Source organism: Oncorhynchus mykiss, chromosome 32 (genome assembly GCF_013265735.2).
Source record: "Oncorhynchus mykiss isolate Arlee chromosome 32, USDA_OmykA_1.1, whole genome shotgun sequence".
Classification (NCBI taxonomy): domain Eukaryota; kingdom Metazoa; phylum Chordata; class Actinopteri; order Salmoniformes; family Salmonidae; genus Oncorhynchus; species Oncorhynchus mykiss.
Window position 1 is genome coordinate 19,651,375 of NC_050572.1, and position 22,200 is coordinate 19,673,574.

Genomic DNA, 22,200 nt, shown 5'->3' on the forward strand with positions numbered 1-22,200 from the left:
TGTACAGTTGGGTTATCTTTCCTGTTAGCCTATAGCCTAGCCTAGTGTAGTGCAGGAATCTACTCTGTAGGTCCTTCTCTCATAGTAGCCTGTGCTAACTCAAGGTGAGCGTTTCCCTAGCGTAATGTAGTTATATGCTATTGGAGGTCCAGCTGACCTTGTTTTGGCTACGTCGTCTTGCTTTGTCAGCACTTGGCAGTCTTCTGATGCCCTGCTGCATATATGGAAACAGAACTTCCTCCCGCCTTGCACTGCAGGTGAAACACACAGGCATCGTTCTTTTTACTTTGTTTTTTTTTTCACTTTTATTTAACCAGGTAGGCCAGTTGAGAACAAGTTCTCATTTATAACTGCGACCTGACCAAGATAAAGCAAAGCAGTGCGACACAAACAACAACACAGAGTTACACATGGCATAAACAAACACACAGTCAATAACACAATAGAAAAAAATATATATACAGTGGGGCAAAAAAGTATTTAGCCACCAATTGTGCAAGTTCTCCCATTTAAAAAGATGAGAGGCCTGTAATTTTAATCATATGTACACTTCAACTATGACAGACAAAATTAGGAAAAAAAATCCAGAAAATAGGATTTTTAATGAATTTATTTGCAAATTATGGTGGAAAATAAGTATTTGGTCACCTACAATCAAGCAAGATTTCTGTCTCTCACAGACCTGTAACTTCTTCTTTAAGAGGCTCCTCTGTCCTCCACTCGTTACCTGTATTAATGGCACCTGTTTGAACTTGTTATCAGTATAAAATACACCTGTCCACAACCTCAAACAGTCACACTACAAACTCCACTATGGCCAAGACCAAAGAGCTGTCAAAGGACACCAGAAACAAAATTGTAGACCTGCACCAGGCTGGGAAGACTGAATCTGCAATAGGTAAGCAGCTTGGTTTGAAGAAATCAACTGTGGGAGCAATTATTAGGAAATGGAAGACGTACAAGACCACTGATAATCTCCCTCGATCTGGGGGTCCACGCAAGATCTCACCCCGAGGGGTCAAAATGATCACAAGAACGGTGAGCAAAAATCCCAGAACCACACGGGGGGACCTAGTGAATGACCTGCAGAGAGCTGGGACCAAAGTAACAAAGCCTACCATCAGTAACACACTCCGCCAGGGACTCAAATCCTGCAGTGCCAGACGTGTCCCTCTGCTTAAGCCAGTACATGTCCAGGCCCGTCTGAAGTTTGCTAGAGAGCATTTGGATGATCCAGAAGAAGATTGGGAGAATGTCATATGGTCAGATGAAACCAAAATATAACTTTTTGGTAAAAACTCAACTCATCGTGTTTGGACGACAAAGAATGCTGAGTTGCATCCAAAGAACACCATACCGACTGTGAAGCATGGGGGTGGAAACATCATGCTTTGGGGCTGTTTTTCTGCAAAGGGACCAGGACGACGGATCCGTGTAAAGGAAAGAATGAATGGGGCCATGTATCGTGAGATTTTGAGTGAAAACCTCCTTCCATCAGCAAGGGCATTGGCTGGGTCTTTCAGCATGACAATGATCCCAAACACACCGCCCGGGCAACGAAGGAGTGGCTTCGTAAGAAGCATTTCAAGGTCCTGGAGTGGCCTAGCCAGTCTCCAGATCTCAACCCCATAGAAAATCTTTGGAGGGAGTTGAAAGTCCGTGTTGCCCAGCAACAGCCACAAAACATCACTGCTCTAGAGGAGATCTGCATGGAGGAATCGGCCAAAATACCAGCAACAGTGTGTGAAAACCTTGTGAAGACTTACAGAAAACGTTTGACCTCTATCATTGCTAACAAAGGGTATATAACAAAGTATTGAGATAAACTTTTGTTATTGACCAAATACTTATTTTCCACCATAATTTGCAAATAAATTCATAAAAAATCCTACAATGTGATTTTCTGGATTTTTTTCTCTCATTTTGTCTGTCATAGTTGAAGTGTACCTATGATGAAAGTTACAGGCCCCTCTCATCTTTTTAAGTGGGAGAACATGCACAATTGGTGGCTGACTAAATGTATACAGTGTGTGCAAATAAGGTAAGATAAGGGAGGTAGGGCAATAAATAGGCCGTAGTGGCAAAATAATGACAATTTAGCAATTAAACACTGGAGTGAATGATGTGCAGAAGATGAAGGTGCAAGTAGAGATACTGGGGTGCAAAGGAGAGAAAAAATAAATACAGTTTGGGGATGAGGTAGTTGGATGGGCCATTTACTGATGGGCTATGTTCAGGTGCAGTTATCTGTAAGCTGCTCTGACAGCTGGTGCTTAAAGTTAGTGAGGGAGATATGGGTCTCCAGCTTCAGTGATTTTTGCAATTCGTTCCAGTCATTGGCAGCAGAGAACTGGAAGGAAAGGAGGCCAAAGGAGGAATTGGCTTTGGGGGAGACCAGTGAAATATACCTGCTGTAGTGCGTGCTACGGGTGGGTGTTGCTATGGTGACCAGTGAGCTGAGATAAGGCGGGGCTTTACCTAGCAAAGACTTATAGATGACCTGGAGCCAGTGGGTTTGGTGACGAATATAAAGCGAGGACCAGCCAACGAGAGCATACAGGTCACAGTGGTGGGTAGTATATGGGGCTTTGGTGACAAAACGGTATGGCACTGTGATAGATTTCATCCAATGTGCTGAGTAGAGTGTTGGAGGCTGTAGGGTTCAAAAGTGTTCCTGATTCCTCTCAGTAGAATCTGTCTTCCCACGGGTAACTCTAGAAAGATGTTCCTCGTCTCTACATTTCAGATTAATACTATCAGTAAAATGTCCTCTCTCTCTCGGCTTAATTTGGGTTTCTACTGAACAAACCCCTAGATGTTAAGAGGTCTTCTCATCACTTACAGTAGAATCAGGAACGTTTCCCATTCCTCTTTCCCCTCTCTCTCGATTTATCTCCTGAAAGCATTAATTGTAATCCTAATCCTGATTTGGCAGGTAAAAGTAGATTAGTTAATCAAGTCAATAATCAGGTGGAAGGAGAGACATGAGGAAGGAAGGAGAGTGCAGACAGCTTGGAGCCAGGAAAATTATAACCTCCTCACTAGGTAATTATGCGTTTCACTCTCACAGATGTATTCTTTGTGGTAGACCGGGATTTTGCGTTTGCTTCATACTCAGCGATTTGGATTTGCCAGTTTAGCATCGTTCCCATTGGATTAGATTAGGTTCCAATAATATGTGGTTCCATTTCTTGTTATGTCTCTTGGTCAATCACATATGTTGTTGTAAGAGGGTGTTTTGAGGGTCACAGCTTTCCTTTAACATGCTGCAAGAGACGGACTCTTTTCAGAAACAATGGTCTCAGTAGGGCCAGGACGATACTAGTATCGCAATATTTTTTCCATGGTCAATCAAAAAAACCTTTTTAAAAAACCTGCTATATGTAAAATAATGTTCAATAGCTTGGAAAATAAATACGTGAACCTGGATGACAACATAATGATGTTTATTTCCAACATTAGAGCTGTTTTCCTAAAGATGTTAAATCCGCTTTGTGTTTTGTCTCCTTGCCACGATACTAACGAGTATCGCAAAACTGGTATTGTCCCAGCCCTACTCCTCAGTTCAGCTTGAAGCCCAAAACAATTCAAAATGCTTAAAACAGCCATTGAAAAGCTTGATAACAGACGTGTGGATGGCTGGATGGCTATTCTGAGAGGAGTCAGCAGTCTAGTCTCGCTGCGTTCCAAAAGGCACCCTATTCCCTATGTAGAGCCTGGGTTCTGGTCAAAAGTAGTACACTATATAAGGCATAGGGTGGCATTTTGGACACACCCCAGTCTGTCATTATTACACAGAACAGAAGCAGGCCTAGCCTGTGTAACTGGCTGAATGATTGATCTTATGGGTTATGAATGCTTGTTGGTAATGGCTCTTTATATGGGTTGGACATGAAAGCAGATATTGACCTTCACATGTGCTTCAGCTTGTGTGAGTGACATTCCTGGTTCACATGATGTCAGGCAATGCTTGCTGGTTTATTGATGCCCCAATCTGTGGTGTGTACATCTCTGGGCTGGAGTGTGTGTGTGTGTGTGTGTGTGTGTGTGTGTGTGTGTGTGTGTGTGTGTGTGTGTGTGTGTGTGTGTGTGTGTGTGTGTGTGTGTGTGTGTGTGTGTGTGTGTGTGTGTGTGTGTGTGATTGTGTGTGTGTGTGATTGTGTGTGATTGTGTGTGTGTGTGTGTGTGTGCATGCGTCGCTAGGCACTCTCAGAGGACTGAATTTATTCACTTGCTCGCAGAATGCTCTTTATCTGTGTGTGTCTGTAGGTGATATATGGCAGGCTCTGTCCCCAAGCCAGACCCCAGCACTCTTCTTTTAGAACAAAGTGTCTCAGCAGTTTCACATGGTCTCCACCCCTCCACCAGACCATCACAGGTGGCCAGCACTGTAGCCCTCTACGTCTGCTCTGGTAGCTACATAACTGAGGCAGTTTTGCCCCAAATATTACCCTATTCCCTATAGTGCACTACATTGGGTAATAGGACCGTAGGACTCTAGTTAATAGGGTGGCATTGGGACTCTCAGTCTTGGAACAAAGCAGGAAAAACACAGCCTGTGACACTCATCTCTTTCTAGCGTTCTGCCCATGCTAAGTTCAGAGGTTGATATGTAAAGAAAGCCCCATTTAGGCCTTTTCAATCAGGGATTATGAGTAATTAAAAATAGATTTGAAAGCCAGACAGTAAGATAACTTGAGGACAAGCATATTTGACAGTAGTGATTGTTGTGTTTGTCCTACCTGACACCCCCACGCTCATTCAGTCTGTCTGTCTGTTTTAGACACTGCTCTTTGCCTCTCTGTCAACACTGAGCAGCTTTCAAATTCACCAGTGAGAAGAGTGCCTTGCTTTCTAAAATGCTTCAAAGAGAAAGCCTTGTTTTGAGAAAGCCTTGTTATCTCACCTCCCTTTTCCCCTGCGCTAAAATAAATGTAAGCATTAGGCACTCCCAGGCCATATATCTCCCTCCCTGAATGTGTGTGTCCTGGGGACAGATTGAGGAGCAGGTGTTTGGGCCCTCTGCCAGACAGAGGGGCTTTGTGGGGTCAGGCACCAGGCAGGGGACAGAGCAGACTGGGGACGTCCACCACAGCCCCATACGGCCCTCCATACGTTACACTGACCACAGTGAAGAGACCTCGACCTTGACACTGACATGGGCCACGCGGGTCAGGCTGGTTCTTAGCGAGTGTTAGCATTAGTGCAGTGAGGTGTGATCAGTCCTATTAAAGCTAGCCTGGCTACTAGCATCACTAGCCTCTACTGCTGACCTATCTAGTTGGTGATCCAGTGACAAAGAGAGAGCACCATATGCACCGAGGTGATACTAGTTTATTAAAGAGACACTGGGCTAATGGACTAATCTTTTAAGCCCTGGATGAACAGTCAATCCAGAGGTCTCAAGCTGCCTTTCACATGGTGATTTGATCAACTGGCGCTTGGATATATTGATTATTAAAGAACTTAGGTTTTCTTTACCAACCCTATACTCATTACTCAGGAAGGACAGACTCTTTAGAGACATCATGGTCTGTCCAGGAGCATATGGTTCATTCTGGGCCTCAAGCTCTTTCTCAGAAATCAAATTATTACAACTATAAACACCCCTATAAGTAATATATGCTCGCTTGATCTGGTTATAGGCTGAGAGACCTACACCACCTACACATCTCAAGTCAATGTAATAATGTTCAAGTGATGGATCATGGGACCGATGTTGATATGAAACCAATTGCAAAATGGTATTATTTGGGATGCGTGTCAATGTTGATCATTGTTCTGTAGCCTCTTGATTGTTGAGTTGGATGGCTGGTGTCCATCTGTGGTCTACGGGTTTATTTGGTCTCTACTCTCATCCAAATGGCACCCTATTCCCTCCATAGTACATTACTTTTGGCCTATAGGGCACTACATAGAGAATAGGGTGCCAAGACAGAGTGCTCAAACACAAAGCCAGGGTAGAATGAGAGGCATTGAGAAGGCAACAGTCTCTCTCTTTTAAAAAAAAGCATTCTGTTGCCACTTGACATTTCACCACTTCAGTTGACCTTAGCCTACATACCCACCTGCAGTTTGTCTGGTTCCATTCCACACACATCCACACACACAAAGTGCATGCCAATTTTATGACTCATCCTTCTCATTGTACTCTTGCTGTACTCTCCTGACAATTGATTAACCTTGTTCTGAAACCTGAGAGACTAAAACCACGTCTTTCCGTCCTGTCTGTCTGTCTATGGCCACTCTGAAACCCAACCCCGGAGGACTTCCTTCAGATTGTTACCCTGCATTCCGGTTCACTTTGAACTGTGACACTGACAGAATATGGTGTCATCATAGGAGTCCCCTTCTGTGCCAGCCCTGGCCCCTATGGGCCCCTATGTGTCAAAGGTAGTGCCCTATTTGGGAATATGGTGCCATTTGGGAGCCACAGAGCTTTATCTCCCAAGCAGCTAGGGGGCGCTCTATGACCAGGCACCGGGTTGGGTTGGAGCCGCCAGGCTGCCCTCTAGGATTATCATTGACCCACTAAACCACATGCTGCCTCGACTCCACTGAACCTAATGTGCTGAACTGACAGATCAACAACCGATCAAAGCAACTGACCTCCCTGTTGTCTCTCTTTCTCTTGCAGATATTTCAAGAATTTCCTACTACACAGGTGAGTGGCCTTCAGAACTACAAGTGATCTCATACTGTATGCTGTGAACTACAATAGATCTTATATGCTGTGAAAGTTTCTCATTATCTTCTGGTCAGATAAACCTTGGTAGGCAGGTTTGATTTATAGTGGTGCTCTTCTGATGAATAGACGGCTCTGTCATCTACATTTAATGCACCAACATCGACTCATATGAAGGGCACATCCACTTATTCCCAAGAGGATCTAGGCTACTATTCTTAGAGTGACCAATCAGAAACGCATCTTTTGACCAATGGGTAAAATAATGTTAACAAATGGTCCAAACCTGTGTCTATCATAATCCGTTCACAAGTTCTTGTAGTTTTTAGCCTTTTAGGAAAAAATCTGGGGGAAAGCATTGCATCAGCAAAGCTGGATGCTGTGTGAGAATTAAGGCTGATTTACAGGGTTAGTGTTGAACTCGTCATCTTTCTTCTTGAATCCGGAGGATATAAAACAATATAGAGGTAAGATGGATATAGTTTAAGGCATTTCATTTTAGTATTTTAATAATTTAGTGTACGCTTTTCATATTAATGCGAAATTCGTAAGATTTCTTACAAGTATATCTCTGTGAAATGTCAGCGGTGCACAGAGCATACCGCAAGCTTTTTATTTTCAAATGATAAATGAGCTTTTTGGGATCCACCGAAACAGCTTTGCAGACTACCACCACAACATGTGAACTCTGCCAACACAGCTTGGTGTTTATTATCGGATGTATTAGGTTACAAAATCCAACTTTTTGGATATAATGTTAATGATACGTTAGAAGGACCCCACTGAACGATTTAGAACATGAAGAATCATATGTGTCTTGGTCAAATGTATTTTTATAACAAAAGGAAGTTACATTTCATCAGCCAAGCATGTTTTCACTCACTCTTCCATCCTCGAAGTGAAGTCATATTAGTCCCCTCCACCGAGAGTGTCTGTGTTCAGAGTGTAAAGATATATTTCCTCGAGATTATTTAGGAAGGGGATATTAGCTGAGCTGAAGGGGAGAGAGAGCGAGCGAAGGTGTGTGTGTGTCCTGTGGATGATGAAGGTCACTGGGAAGCCTGTTTGTCCGTCTCACTCCTTAATGAGACTACACACACACTAAAATGTCATTTGGGTTTCATCATTCTACTGCTGTAAAGTCTCTGGCACTTGAATTCCATGTACCTAAACTAGAGGTCGACCGATTATGATTTTTCAACACTGATACCGATTATTGGAAGACCAAAAAAGCCGATACCGATTAATTGGCCAATTTTTGTATTTATTTATTTGTAATAATGACAATTACAACAATACTGAATTAACACTTATTTTAACTTAATATAATACATCAATAAAATAAATTTAGCCTCAAGTAAATAATGAAACATGTTCAATTTGGTTTAAATAATGCAAAAATAAAGTGTTGGAGAAGAAAGTAAAAGTGCAATATGTGCTATGTAAGAAAGCTGACATTTCAGTTCCTTGCTCAGAACATGAGAGCATATGAAAGCTGGTGGTTCCTTTTAACATGAGTCTTCAATATTCCCAGATAAGAAGTTTTAGGTTGTAGTTATTATAGGAATTATAGGACTATTTCCCTCTATACCATTTGTATTTCATCAACCTTTGATTATTGGATGTTTTTATAGGCACTTTAGTATTGCCAGTGTAACAGTATAGCTTCCGTCCCTCTCCTCGCTCCTCCCTGGGCTCGAACCAGCAACACAACGACAACAGCCACCATCGAAGCAGCATTACCCATGCAGAGCAAGAGGAACAACCACTAGAAGGCGTGCAACGAGAGAGAGGCAGGTTGTTATTGTTTTGGACTAGTTAACTGTAAGGTTGCAAGATTGGATCCCCGAGCTGACAAGGTGAAAATCTGTCGTTCTGCCCCTGAACGAGGCAGTTAACCCACCGTTCCTAGACCGTCATTGAAAATAAGAATGTGTTATTAACTGACTTTCCTCGTTAAATAAAGATTAAACATAGGTGTAATAAAAAAAAAATCATCGGCACATTGGCGCCGAAAAATACAGATTTCTGATGGTTATGAAAACTTGAACTCGGCCCTAATTAATCGGCCATTCCGATTAATTGGCCGACCTCTAACCTAAACGCCATACCAGAACTCCATAGCCGTACCTAAACTCCATACCAGAACTCCATAGCCGTACCTAAACTCCATACCAGAACTCAATAGCCATACCAGAACTCCATACCAGAACTCCATAGCCGTACCAGAACTCCATACCAGAACTCCATAGCCGTACCTAAACTCCATACCAGAACTCCATAGTCGTACCAGAACTCCATACCAGAACTCAATAGCCGTACCAGAACTCCATACCAGAACTCCATAGCCGTACCAGAACTCCATACCAGAACTCCATAGCCGTACCAGAACTCCATACCAGAACTCCATTGCCGTACCAGAACTCCATACCAGAACTCCATAGCCGTACCAGAACGCCATACATTTTTTTTATAGAATGTGTAATGAACAACGTGTTTAGTCTCACTCACCCAAAGGCCATTCAGACAACTTGACACAACTGTGGGAAGCATTGGAGTCAACATGGGCCAGCATCCCTGTGAAACACTTTCGATACCTTGTAGAGTACATGCCCTTACGAATTGAGGCTGTTCTGAGAGCAAAACAGAAGGGTTCTTAATGTTTTATACACTCAGTGTGTATATACAGTGCATTCGGAAAGTATTCAGACCCCTTCACATTTTCCACTTTATGTTACAGCCTTATTTTAAAATGGCTTATTAAACTGTTTTTCCCCCTCACCAATCTACACACAATACCCCATAATGATAAAGTAAAAACAGGTTTTTAGAAATTTGTGCAAATGTATAATAAAAACAAAAAAAATCACACTTATATAAGTATTCAGACTCTTTACTCAGTACTTTCTTGAAGCACTTTTGGCAGCGATTACATCCTCGAGTTTGGCCGGTTGGCCAGCTCTAGGAAGAGTCTTGGTGGTTACAGACTCCTTCCATTTTAAGAATGATGGAGGCCACTGTGTTCTTGGGGACCTTCAATGCTGCAGACATATTTTGGCACCCTTCACCAGATCTGTGCCGCGACACAATCCTGTCTCGGAGCTCTACAGACAATTCATTCGACCTCATGACTTTTTTTTAATCTTTTATTTATTTTATTGTTTTATTTCACCTTTATTTAACCAGGTAGGCCAGTTGAGAACAAGTTTTCATTTACCACTGCGATCTGGCCAAGATAAAGCAAAGCAGTGTGACAAAAACAACACAGAGTTATTCATGGGATAAACAAACATACAGTCAATAACACAATTGAAAAGTCTATATACACTGTGTGCAAATTTAGTAAGATTAGGGAGGTAAGGCAATAAATATGCCATAGTGGCAAAATAATTACAATTTAGCAATTAAACACTGGAATGATAGATGTGCAGAAGATGAATGTGCAAGTAGAGATACTGGGGTGCAAAGGAGCAAAAAAATAAATAACAATATGGGGATGAGGTCGTTGGGTGGGCTATTTACAGATGGGCTATGTACAGGTGCATTAATCGGTAAGCTGCTCTGACAGTTGATGCTTAAAGTTAGTGAGGGAGATATAAGACTGCAGCTTCAGTGATTTTTTGCAATTCATTCCAGTCATTGGCAGTAGAGAACTGGAAGGAAAGGCGGCCAAAGGAGGAGTTGTCTTTGGCGATGACCAGTGAAATATACCTGCTGGAGCTCGTGCTACGGGTGGGTGCTGCTATGTTGACCAGTGAGCTGAGATAAGTTGGGGCTTTACCTAGCAAAGACTTATAGATGACCTGGGGCCAGGTCACGCATGCACAGATGTCAGACACACACACACACACACACACAGTTGTTGTCCATTTTGTGTCCCCTGCCCTCCTAAACCCCCTATAGTAATATTGGAGAATGATGAAGTGACCCAGCTCCATAAAATACATGATAACGGAGAGAAACCTCACAGAATAGAGGAAATAAATACTCCTCTTTAGTTTGGCTATACAAACACCTGGGCTACATTCAGTAGGGTACATCATATCAAAACATTTTGCAACAGTAGACCAAAATGAGCATTTCTTATCAGACATGTTAAGGTAGCACCTGTCAATTAAAAAATAATAATAATCCCCAACTGATAGCTATAGAGCTGAGTTTGCATTGGACTGATATTCCTCTCAATGAGCTGCAGCATCTGGAAGCCATTTTGGCATATTGATATTTAAAATGGCAGATTTTAGGTGATTGATCAAAGTAAAGTTAGTTTGTTCATTCACAACCCCCCAGACTGTGTCTTCTGTCTGTCTAGCTAGCACCTCATCTTCTTTGACGACCACAGAAACTCTGAGGATAAAACAGGTTCCAAACGCTGCACTCTCTTTCTGTGTGTGTCCCAAATTACACAATTTTCCCTATAGAGTGCGCTACTTTTGACCAGAGCTCTATGGGAGTAGTGAAAAGTGTACCATTTGGTACGTACCCTTTGTCTCTCCACATCCCAGGCCTTCCGGTGGTTGGGCTAAATAAGGTGGTCACTGCACGTTGTATATGTTAATTGCTCCAGCCCTCGTTAGCAAGGCAGATACATAGCAATCATCAGCAGGGAATACTGATTAGGAGTTCAAATGATGTAGTGGCATTGTTATGTAAATGACTCATTAAATTAAAGGCAAGTAATCATTGATAATCCCGGTTTCTCTGTTTCATCTGGGTTGGGTTACATGGGTCGAGTTCTGCAGGGTTAGGAGGTGTGGGAGTTAGCTTAAACCTATCACTGTTCAAATGTTAAAACCGCTATGTAGGCTTATGATACCTATCATTCACCCACATAGGTTAATAAAAACCTATAATACACGTTTGTAGGTTTATAATGGTCCTAGGATCTAGGTCATGTTTAATTCCAGTTGTGCAAAGCCATACAGAATGCTCTGAGTCCCCCTGGATAAAACAGAGATGACAAGGTCATGGTTTAAAATGGCATCCATTCTTAGATCAATATTCACACATTCTATTGACATTCCATCTGGATCGATTGCACTTAGCTAGCTACAGTAGATTGTATAATCTAGTGGTGTGTGACACACACAAACCTCCATGACTATGTACTGTATGGTTAGTGGAACCATGTGACACTGTTACCCAGGTAAAGTATGTTGGATAAGGTGTGATGATGTTGAAAGCCCCACGGGAGAGGGAGTGATGAGTAGTACAACATCCAACCCCATGACCTTCAACAGTGGCTGGCTCCACAACACCCCCACAAACACACACAGTCCATTAGGTGACAGCTGACTATGTGGCTGCAGATATGAAAGCGATAATGGTGAGAAGGGTAAGATGTACAGGCTGTTCTAGAGCCTACCTGAGCAGCTGTGGGATGGCTGATCTGGGATCTGTCCTGGGTTCAGACTGTGTGTGTTTGTGTGCACTAAACTCCTATCCCTGTCAGTGGGGATATTCAATGTTTGTCTTCAATCATCTTTTCAATGAAGAACGTTGCATACCAGATACACCTGCTTATTTGTGTGTGTTTATTCCATATTTGCAGGATGTTATGATTGACAGTCCCCCCCTCCCCCAGTTATACAAGTAATTTGTGATTCTAATCCACATCATTTAAGTTGACTAGGTAACCATTTAACTATGACCTTAGAGACTCCTACAGGATGTATTTAACCATGGTCTTAGAGACTCCTACAGTATGTATTTAACCATGGTCTTAGAGACTCCTACAGTATGTATTTAACCATGGTCTTAGAGACTCCTACAGTATGTATTTAACCATGGTCTTAGAGACTCCTGCAGTATGTATTTAACCATGGTCTTAGAGACTCCTACAGTATGTATTTAACCATGGTCTTAGAGACTCCTACAGTATGTATTTAACCATGGTCTTAGAGACTCCTACAGTATGTATTTAACCATGGTCTTAGAGACAGTATGTCTTCCTTTGTCTTCTCTATTAGAACCCAGGCCTGCAAACAGACCAGTTACATATTCAGCTGATGATTGCATGCACCACTGAACCATATGGCTGTGTGTGTTTCTGTGTGTGTTTTTGTGTTTCTGTGTGGGCCTACTCTCAGCCACTGCTCCCAGCTGTGTAAGGTAACACGTGCCCCAGCCTAGTGTCTGTATGGTTTGGTAATACGTGCCCCAGCCTGGTTTCTGTATGGTTTGGTAACACGTGCCCCGGCTTGGGCTCCTGCTATTGAAATATGGACAAGGGAGCGGGGAGGAGGGGTGGGTGAGAGGCTTTTGTTTGGGAACAGTGGGCCGGATGTGATGTGAGCTGAATAGCTGGGAAGAGCACCTCTCCCTCTCCATGGGGTTCAGTCATAGCCCCTTTGTCTGTCTGCCCCGGCTGTTTCTGGGGCTCTCTGTCCCTCTGATCCACTATGTTCCAAATAGCACATTGTTCCCTATATAGTGCTCTACTTTCCACCAGGAACCATAGGGAATTGGGTGCCATTTGGGATGCAGACCCAGTCCACATGAATACCCATAGATGGAGCAGCCAGGCAGGGCTACTCTCTTCTGCTCCTCTTCTCCTCCTCTCTCCTTCTCTGTTCTCCACCCCCTCTTGTTTCATTGGCAGTCTGCTCAGTAAGCAGACAATGATTAAATTAACTGGCAGCATAAATCTCTGCCTTCAACTTAAACTCACCCACAGGGGCCAGTCTGGGATGCCACATACAGTGTCTTCAGAAAGTATTCATACCCCTTAAAGCCTGAATTCAGAATGGATTCAATATGTTTTTCTCACCCAACCACACATACAATACCCCATAATGACAAAGTGAAAACATGTTTTTGGAAATGTATTGAAAATTAATTGTGGAAATATCTCATTTACAGACATACACTAACATTCAAAAGTTTGGGGTCACTTAGAAATGTCCTTGTTTTTGAAAGAAAAGCATGTTTTTTTTTGTCCATTTAAAATAATATCAAATTGATCAGAAATACAGTGTAGACATTGTTAATGTTGTAAATGACTATTGTAGCTGGAAACGGCAGATACATTTTTTAATGGAATATTTACATAGGCGTGCAGAGGCCCATTATCAGCAACCATCACTCCTGTGTTCCAATGGCACGTTATGTTAGCTAATCCAAGTTTATAATTTTAAAAGGCTAGTTTATCATTAGAAAATCATTTTGCAATTATGTTAGCACAGCTGAAAACTGTTTTCCTGATTAAAGAAGCAATACAACTGGCCTTCTTTAGACTAGTTGAGTATCTGGAGTATCAGCATTTGTGGGTTCAATTACAGGCTCAAAATGGCCAGACACAAAGAACTTTCTTCTGAAACTCGTCAGTCTATTCTTGTTCTGAGAATTGAAGGCTATTCCATGCGAGAAATTGCCAAGAAACTGAAGATCTCGTACAACGCAGTGTACTAGCGCAAACTGGCTATAACCAGAATAGAAAGAGCAGTGGGAGGCCCCGGTACAGAACTGAGCAAGAGGACAAGTACATTAAAATGTCTAGTTTGAGAAACAGATGCCTCACAAGTCAAGTTACTGGCTTTTTCTGTGGCTAAACCAACTAGTTCGTAATTTAACAATTGTATTAATATTTACAGATGGCATACAAGTTTGTAAAGTTCACATGTTCCAGAAGGAATTTCTGCCAATACGGCATTTTGATTAAAAAAATAATTATGTTCAAAAGGCTCTCCTGTGAAGTAGTGACGTGTGACATACTCCTAGTTTCCTGAAACGAGTCACATATAAGGTCCCACAGGGTGCTTTGCTGGTGACACTGGGAGGGATATATTTAGAATTCAAGGCACACTTAACCAGCATGGGTACCACAGCATTCTGCAGCAATACGCCATCCCATCTGGTTTGCACTTATTGGGACTATAATTTGTTTTTCAATAGGACAATGACCCAACACACCTCCAGACTGTGTAAGGGCTATTCAACCAAGAAGAGAGTGATTGAGTGCTGCATCAGATGACCTGGCCTCCACAATCACCGACCTCAACCCAATTGAGATTGTTTGGGATGAGTTGGACTGCAGAGTGAAGGAAAAGCAGCTCAGCATATGTGGGAACTCCTTCAAGACTGTTAGAAAAGCATTCCAGGTAAAGCTGGTTGAGAGAATGCCAAGAGTGCAAAGCTGTCATCAAGGCAAAGAACTGTGTTCTTCTCCAAAGAATAATAAGAAGATTCTTAACTTGTCATGTCAGTAAAAACATAGCAATGATTCAAAGGAAGGTGGTTTACCCCAAGTTTTGTCTATGGATAATATTATAGCCTTATAGGCAGCAAATGTGTCCAAAATAGCACCCTATTCCCTATGTAGTGCACTATTTTCAACCAGGGCCCATAGGGTGCCACTTGAGACTGAAGCTGTGTTCTCATGTAAAGCATTTGAGACGAAGACTCCGTGTCCTAGACCTCCCCTCTGGGCCATCTCACTGTAATTAACTACATTGAGGTTTGAGAAAATGAAATCATCATGGTATTTCCTCTGTGCAGATTGCCAGGGGTCTCAGATCGTCACAAAGGTTAGCCCTTAATGCTATCATTGACTGCCAGGGATTCTTTCTTCCAATGGGTGCTTATTGCTGCTTCTCTCGCTGCCTCTCTGCCATTTTCTCTCTCTGTGTCTCGCTCTACCTCTTTTTTTTCTCTCTATTTCTGTATAGACAGGAGTAATTATATAATTTTGGTGAATGTATTTCCATTTACTTCCCTATTGGACCTACCGCTCAGTCATTTCTCTCCTGTTCTATTGGTTATCATATTAATTTATTTCATTGTCCAGAAGCCAAAGACACAATCCTAGTTATATTAGCAGGCCATCCTAGTTTAGATTCCCCTAGTTTAGAGATTTTCACCTCTGTCACGTATGTAACCACTATCAGGTGCTCTGTTTAGAATGGTGTTTTCCTAAGTGCTCTGTTTAGAATGGTGTTTTCCTAAGTGCTCTGTTTAGAATGGTGTTTTCCTAAGTGTGCTGTTTAGAATGGTGTTTTCCAAAGTGCACTGTTTAGAATGGTGTTTTCCTAAGTGCGCTGTTTAGAATGGTGTTTTCCTAAGTGCACTGTTTAGAATGGTGTTTTCCTAAGTGCGCTGTTTAGAATGGTGTTTTCCTAAGTGCTCTGTTTAGAATGGTGTTTTCCTAAGTGCACTGTTTAGAGTGGTGTTTTCCTAAGTGCGCTGTTTAGAATGGTGTTTTCCTAAGTGCTCTGTTTAGAATGGTGTTTTCCTAAGTGCTCTGTTTAGAATGGTGTTTTCCTAAGTGCGCTGTTTAGAATGGTGTTTTCCTAAGTGCTCTGTTTAGAATGGTGTTTTCCTAAGTGCTCTGTTTAGAATGGTGTTTTCCTAAGTGCGCTGTTTAGAATGGTGTTTTCCTAAGTGCTCTGTTTAGAATGGTGTTTTCCTAAGTGCGCTGTTTAGAATGGTGTTTTCCTAAGTGCTCTGTTTAGAATGGTGTTTTCCTAAGTGCGCTGTTTAGAATGGTGTTTTCCTAAGTGCTCTGTTTAGAATGGTGTTTTCCTGCAAATTGCATTTTGGCAAATGTTTGAAAATAAAATTTTGTTGGCTGCTTCATTACATTAGTTGCATGTTCTGGATGCATTACCATAATCTACATGTGGTTTCTGTGGGTGGACACCCTAATTAATGGGTTATGGTTAATGCATATGGGTCCTGTAAATTTCTCAAATGGCTGGTAATTAAAAATCTGCTTAGTCATGTTGTCCTGCGTCACATTTTCCTAACGGAAACCCCGACACACACAACCTTCTCTAGTAGTGAGTGCTGTGGGGGTAGAGTGGAGTGGACCCAGGGTCAGTGTTGATTTGCAGCCTGCCTGGCCGGAGGGGGTTGGGGCTCGGTAAACAGCAGTGGGCTGGAGGACTGAATCGAACCTAGGCTCAGATTAGCATATTAATGAGGCCTATACTAACCCCCTGGCCCCCCCTCTATTCACTTCAATTTAAAGGCTTTATTGGCATGGGAAACATATGTTTACATTGCCAAAGCAAGTGAAGGATTCTCTCTCTCTCTCTTTGCACTCGCTCCTCTCCCCACACCCACTTTTCTGACTGAGGGAGCGGAGTACACAGGCTGCTTCTGTCTTTTCTGGTTCTTCCTCTCATTCAACCTGAAACAATTGCTTTCTCCGTCTCTCCATATCCTTCTCTCCATTCTTGCTGTCACTCTGCCTCTCACTCTCCTCCCATTCTTACATACTCTCTCTCTCTCTCCCCATTATTACACTCTCTCTGTCACTCTCACTGTCACTCTGTCACTCTCTGCACATACCCTGTCATACACTCTTCCTCAAGTGAGTTTAGCACACTGGTCTCCTGCCTCAGAATGAGTACAAAGTGAAGCGAGCGGTGTGGAGTTACTTGTGTTGTTTTGGACTACTGTTCTCTGCTCTCCTGTTCTCCTCTCCTGCGAGGCGGCGGGAGTTGGTTGCGGGGCACCTGGGCTAGGATTAGTATTCTGGGGGAAGGCTCTCAGCCGGAGGCTTAGCAACGCTAACCAGCCAGCCAGACGGACGGACAGCCAGCCAGACAGAACTACTGTGGATTTCTCCACCGGGACAGAAGTAGCAGAACAAATGAGCTGTATATTCACAGTGGAGGGGCTAAAAACCTCAACACAGTGTTGATCCACCTTATTCTTCCTGCCCCTGTTTCAGGGCTGAAAACTGGGCCAGCACTCGGCTGGGACTCCCTCTCTTACTCTGGATGTCTTGGATGTGTTTCTCTCTCGGAGCCCCTTCCCCCTCCTGTCCCAGACCCTAGTGCTGTCTCTGGACCAGAGGTTGACTGGTGGAGTAGACTGGGGGAGTGGGTAGAGTGAACTGGGGCTGTGTGGATCTGACTTGGCCCTAGGTGTCGGGGATTAGGAGCATTGTGGGCCGGCGTAGACGTGGAGGTTGGTGTTACTTGGTAAGGAGGTAAAGGGTTAGTGTTGTGTAGGGGGAGGTTGGTGTTACTTGGTAAGGAGGTAAAGGGTTAGTGTGGTGTAGGGGGAGGTGGGTGTTACTTGGTAAGGAGGTAAAGGGTTAGTGGGGTGTAGGGGGAGGTGGGTGTTACTTGGTAAGGAGGTAAAGGGTTAGTGTTGTGTAGGGGGAGGTTGGTGTTACTTGGTAAGGAGGTAAAGGGTTAGTGTGGTGTAGGGGGTGTAGGGGGAGGTTGGTGTTACTTGGTAAGGAGGTAAAGGGTTAGTGTGGTGTAGGGGGAGGTGGGTGTTACTTGGTGAGGAGGTAAAGGGTTAGTGTGGTGTAGGGGGTGTAGGGGGAGGTTGGTGTTACTTGGTAAGGAGGTAAAGGGTTAGTGTGGTTTAGGGGGAGGTGGGTGTTACTTGGTGAGGAGGTAAAGGGTTAGTGGGGTGTAGGGGGTGTAGGGGGAGGTTGGTGTTACTTGGTAAGGGGGTAAAGGGTTAATGTGGTTTAGGGGGAGGTTGGTGTTACTTGGTGAGGAGGTAAAGGGTTAGTGTGGTGTAGGGGGAGGTTGGTGTTACTTGGTAAGGAGGTAAAGGGTTAGTGTGGTGTAGGGGGAGGTTGGTGTTACTTGGTAAGGAGGTAAAGGGTTAGTGTGGTGTAGGGGGAGGTTGGTGTTACTTGGTGAGGAGGTAAAGGGTTAGTGGGGTGTAGGGGGAGGTTGGTGTTACTTGGTAAGGAGGTAAAGGGTTAGTGGGGTGTAGGGGGAGGTGGGTGTTACTTGGTAAGGAGGTAAAGGGTTAGTGTTGTGTAGGGGGAGGTGGGTGTTACCTGGTAAGGAGGTAAAGGGTTAGTGGGGTGTAGGGGGAGGTTGGTGTTACTTGGTAAGGAGGTAAAGGGTTAGTGGGGTGTAGGGGGAGGTTGGTGTTACTTGGTAAGGAGGTAAAGGGTTAGTGTTGTGTAGGGGGAGGTGGGTGTTACTTGGTAAGGAGGTAAAGGGTTAGTGGGGTGTAGGGGGAGGTTGGTGTTACTTGGTAAGGAGGTAAAGGGTTAGTGTGGTGTAGGGGGAAGGTGGAAGCCCTGGCCTCCATGCGGTTCTGTGAGAACTCTGGGTGTTGGCCGGCCGTGGGACCCGAGACAGAGAGAGCAGGGGGACCAACCAACATGGAAACCAGTCCCGGCTGCAGCCTCTTCCCCATATGCTGGGCTGCAGGTACTACTACCAACTACTAACTCTGAACTTCCACTACTTCTTTTTCTTCTCCTCCTCCCAACTTATTATTCTCCTCCTCCTCCCACCTTGTTATTCTTCTCCTCCTCCCACCTTATTATTCTTCTTCTCCTACTCCCACCTTATTATTATTCTTCTCCTACTCCCACCTTGTTCTTCTTCTCCTCCTCCCACCTTATTATTCTTCTTCTCCTACTCCCACCTTATTATTATTCTCCTCCTCCTCCCACCTTGTTATTCTTCTCCTCCTCCCACCTTATTATTCTTCTTCTCCTACTCCCACCTTATTATTATTCTTCTCCTACTCCCACCTTGTTCTTCTTCTCCTCCTCCCACCTTATTATTCTTCTTCTCCTACTCCCACCTTATTATTATTCTCCTCCTCCTCCCACCTTGTTATTCTTCTCCTACTCCCACCTTATTATTATTCTCCTCCTCCTCCCACCTTGTTATTCTTCTTCTCCTACTCCCACCTTATTGTTATTCTCCTCTTCCTCCCACCTTGTTATTCTTCTCCTACTCCCACCTTATTATTATTCTCCTCCTCCTCCCACCTTGTTATTCTTCTCCTCCTCCCACCTTATTATTCTTCTTCTCCTACTCCCACCTTATTATTATTCTCCTCCTCCTCCCACCTTGTTATTCTTCTCCTACTCCCACCTTATTATTCTTCTTCTCCTACTCCCACCTTATTATTATTCTCCTCCTCCTCCCACCTTGTTCTTCTTCTCCTCCTCCCATCTTGTTCTTCTTCTCCTCTTCCTCCCACCTTGTTCTTCTTCTCCTCCTCCCACCTTATTATTCTTCTTCTCCTCCTCCCAACTTCTTCTTCTTCTCCTCCTCCCACCTTATTCTTCTTCTCCTCCCACCTTGTTCTTCTCCTCCTCTTTCCACCTTGTTCTTCTTCTCCTCCTCCCACCTTGTTCTTCTCCTCCTCCTTCCACCTTGTTCTTCTTCTCCTCCTCCCACCTTATTTTTTTCCCTCCTCCTCCCACCTTGTTCTTCTCCTCCTCCTTCCACCTTGTTCTTCTCCTCCTCCTTCCACCTTGTTCTTCTTCCTCTCCTCCCACCTTATTTTTCTCCTCCTCTTCACACCTTATTCTTCTCCTCCTCCTTCCACCTTGTTCTTCTTTTCCTCCTCCCACCTTATTCTTCTTTTCCTCCTCCCACCTTATTCTTCTTCTTCTCCCACCTTATTCTTCTTCTCCTCCTCCCACCTTATTCTTCTTCTTCTCCTCCCACCTTATTCTTCTTCTCCTCCTCCCACCTTATTCTTCTTCTCCTCCCACCTTATTCTTATTCTCCTCCTCCCACCGTATTCTTCTTCTTCTCCTCCCACCTTGTTCTTCTTCTCCTCCCACCTTATTCTTCTTCTCCTCCTCCCACCGTATTCTTCTTCTCCTCCTCCCACCTTATTCTTCTTCTCCTCCCACCTTGTTCTTCTCCTCCTCCCACCCTGTTCTTCTTCTCCTCCTCCCACTGTATTCTTCTTCTCCTCCCACCTTATTCTTCTCCTCCTCCCACCTTGTTCTTCTCCTCCTCCTTCCACCTTGTTCTTCTTCTCCTACTCCCACCTTATTTTTTTCCCTCCTCCTCCCACCTTGTTCTTCTCCTCCTCCTTCCACCTTGTTATTCTCCTCCTCCTTCCACCTTGTTCTTCTTCCTCTCCTCCCACCTTATTTTTCTCCTCCTCTTCACACCGTATTCTTCTCCTCCTCCTTCCACCTTGTTCTTCTTTTCCTCCTCCCACCTTATTCTTCTTTTCCTCCTCCCACCTTATTCTTCTTCTTCTCCCACCTTATTCTTCTTCTCCTCCTCCCACCGTATTCTTCTTCTTCTCCTCCCACCTTGTTCTTCTTCTCCTCCCACCTTATTCTTCTTCTCCTCCTCCCACCTTGTTCTTCTTCTCCTCCTCCCACCGTATTCTTCTTCTCCTCCCACCTTGTTCTTCTCCTCCTCCCACCTTGTTCTTCTTCTTCTCCTCCCACCTTATTCTTCTTCTCATCCCACCTTATTCTTCTTCTCCTCCCACCTTGTTCTTCTTCTCCTCCTCCCACCTTATTCTTCTTCTCCTCCCACCTTGTTCTTCTTCTCCTCCCACCTTATTCTTCTTCTCCTCCTCCCACCTTATTCTTCTTCTCCTCCCACCTTGTTCTTCTCCTCCTCCCACCTTGTTCTTCTTCTCCTCCTCCCACCTTATTCTTCTTCTCCTCCCACCTTATTCTTCTCCTCCTCCCACCTTGTTCTTCTTCTTCCCCTCCCACCTTATTCTTCTTCTCCTCCCACATTATTCTTCTCCTCCTCCCACCCTATTCTTCTTATTCTCCTCCCACCTTATTCTTCTTCTCCTTCTTCCATATCCTCACCATCTACCTGTGTTAGGTCGATCAGAAGAGTGTTTAGCTAGTCGCGGCTATTGTTTTTCTGTTATAGTTTAAACCTGACTGACTGACTGTGTTGTGTAGCCTGCCTGTTGTGATGCCATAGAGGATTGTGTTGAACTCATTAACATTCCAAACTACAGAGTGACAGATTTCATACCGATTACATCTTTATAGTTTTGATGCCCCCCCTTGTTTTGCTTGAACGGTTGTCGTTTATCTTTCTGTGCAATGCAGCAAGCTCTGCTATTTTAAAGGGCACAACGCCTCCCAGAGAAGTGGCATTTCTCCACATAACGAGTAGTAACCTTTAGAAACCTGTCTGTGACAGATGATAGGGACGTTACCATGATACTGCAGTAGGGGAGCTGCAAGCTTTGTTTTCCCTGTGGAATGGATGGTGTGTGTGTGTGCACATATTTGTCTTAGTTTGTGTTCGACACACACACACAAACTAAGATAAACTAACACAAACTAAGACAAATATGTGCACACACACAAACTAAGATAAACTATGTATTTGAACATATGCGTAACTGTGTGTGTGTGTGTGTGTAACTGTGTCTGTGTGAATTTTTTTGTTTGCGTGTAGATGTTGCGTGTTTCAGAACCACAGGGTTCAGCTCCCTTTCACATGTTGCCCATAGAACCCACAGCTGACCTGATTGCTTGAGCAGCTGCTGATAATGGAGGCTGGGACCTGTAGCAGTCAATTCCATTTCTAGCCAGACTCCCACTTCGAGTGGCTTTCTTTGTCTGCATGGAAAACACAACATGTGAATTTAAAGCACCCTATTGTCACTGAGCATATGCTTCAGCATGCCATGTGTCAGTCAGTCGTCAACTAACGGGGAGGGGAGAAGGGAGAGGGGAGAGAGAAGAGGAGAGGGGAGAGAAGGAGGGAAAGAGGAAGAATAGGAGAGGGGGGAGGATAGGTAGAGAGAGATAGAGGGAAAATAGGAGGAATGAGAGTGAAAAGAGG

At 43.9% G+C, this 22,200-nt stretch overlaps 1 protein-coding gene across 20 annotated transcripts in view; it reads left to right on the plus strand.

Moving 5' to 3' along the window:
* The window catches only part of ptk2aa (protein tyrosine kinase 2aa), a 176,462-nt gene that overhangs the window by 43,397 nt on the left and 110,865 nt on the right, over positions 1–22,200 (plus strand). For 9 of the 20 annotated variants that reach the window (XM_036971788.1, XM_036971786.1, XM_036971790.1 and 6 more), the window contains exon 1: positions 18,467–18,819. In XM_036971788.1, coding sequence (XP_036827683.1) covers positions 18,696–18,819 — 124 coding nt within the window. In that variant the 5' untranslated portion in view covers positions 18,467–18,695. Of the gene's footprint in view, positions 1–6,637; positions 6,665–18,464; positions 18,820–22,200 lie in introns of those variants that run through there. The other 11 variants (XM_036971785.1, XM_036971792.1, XM_036971791.1 and 8 more) reach the window with 5 other exon arrangements.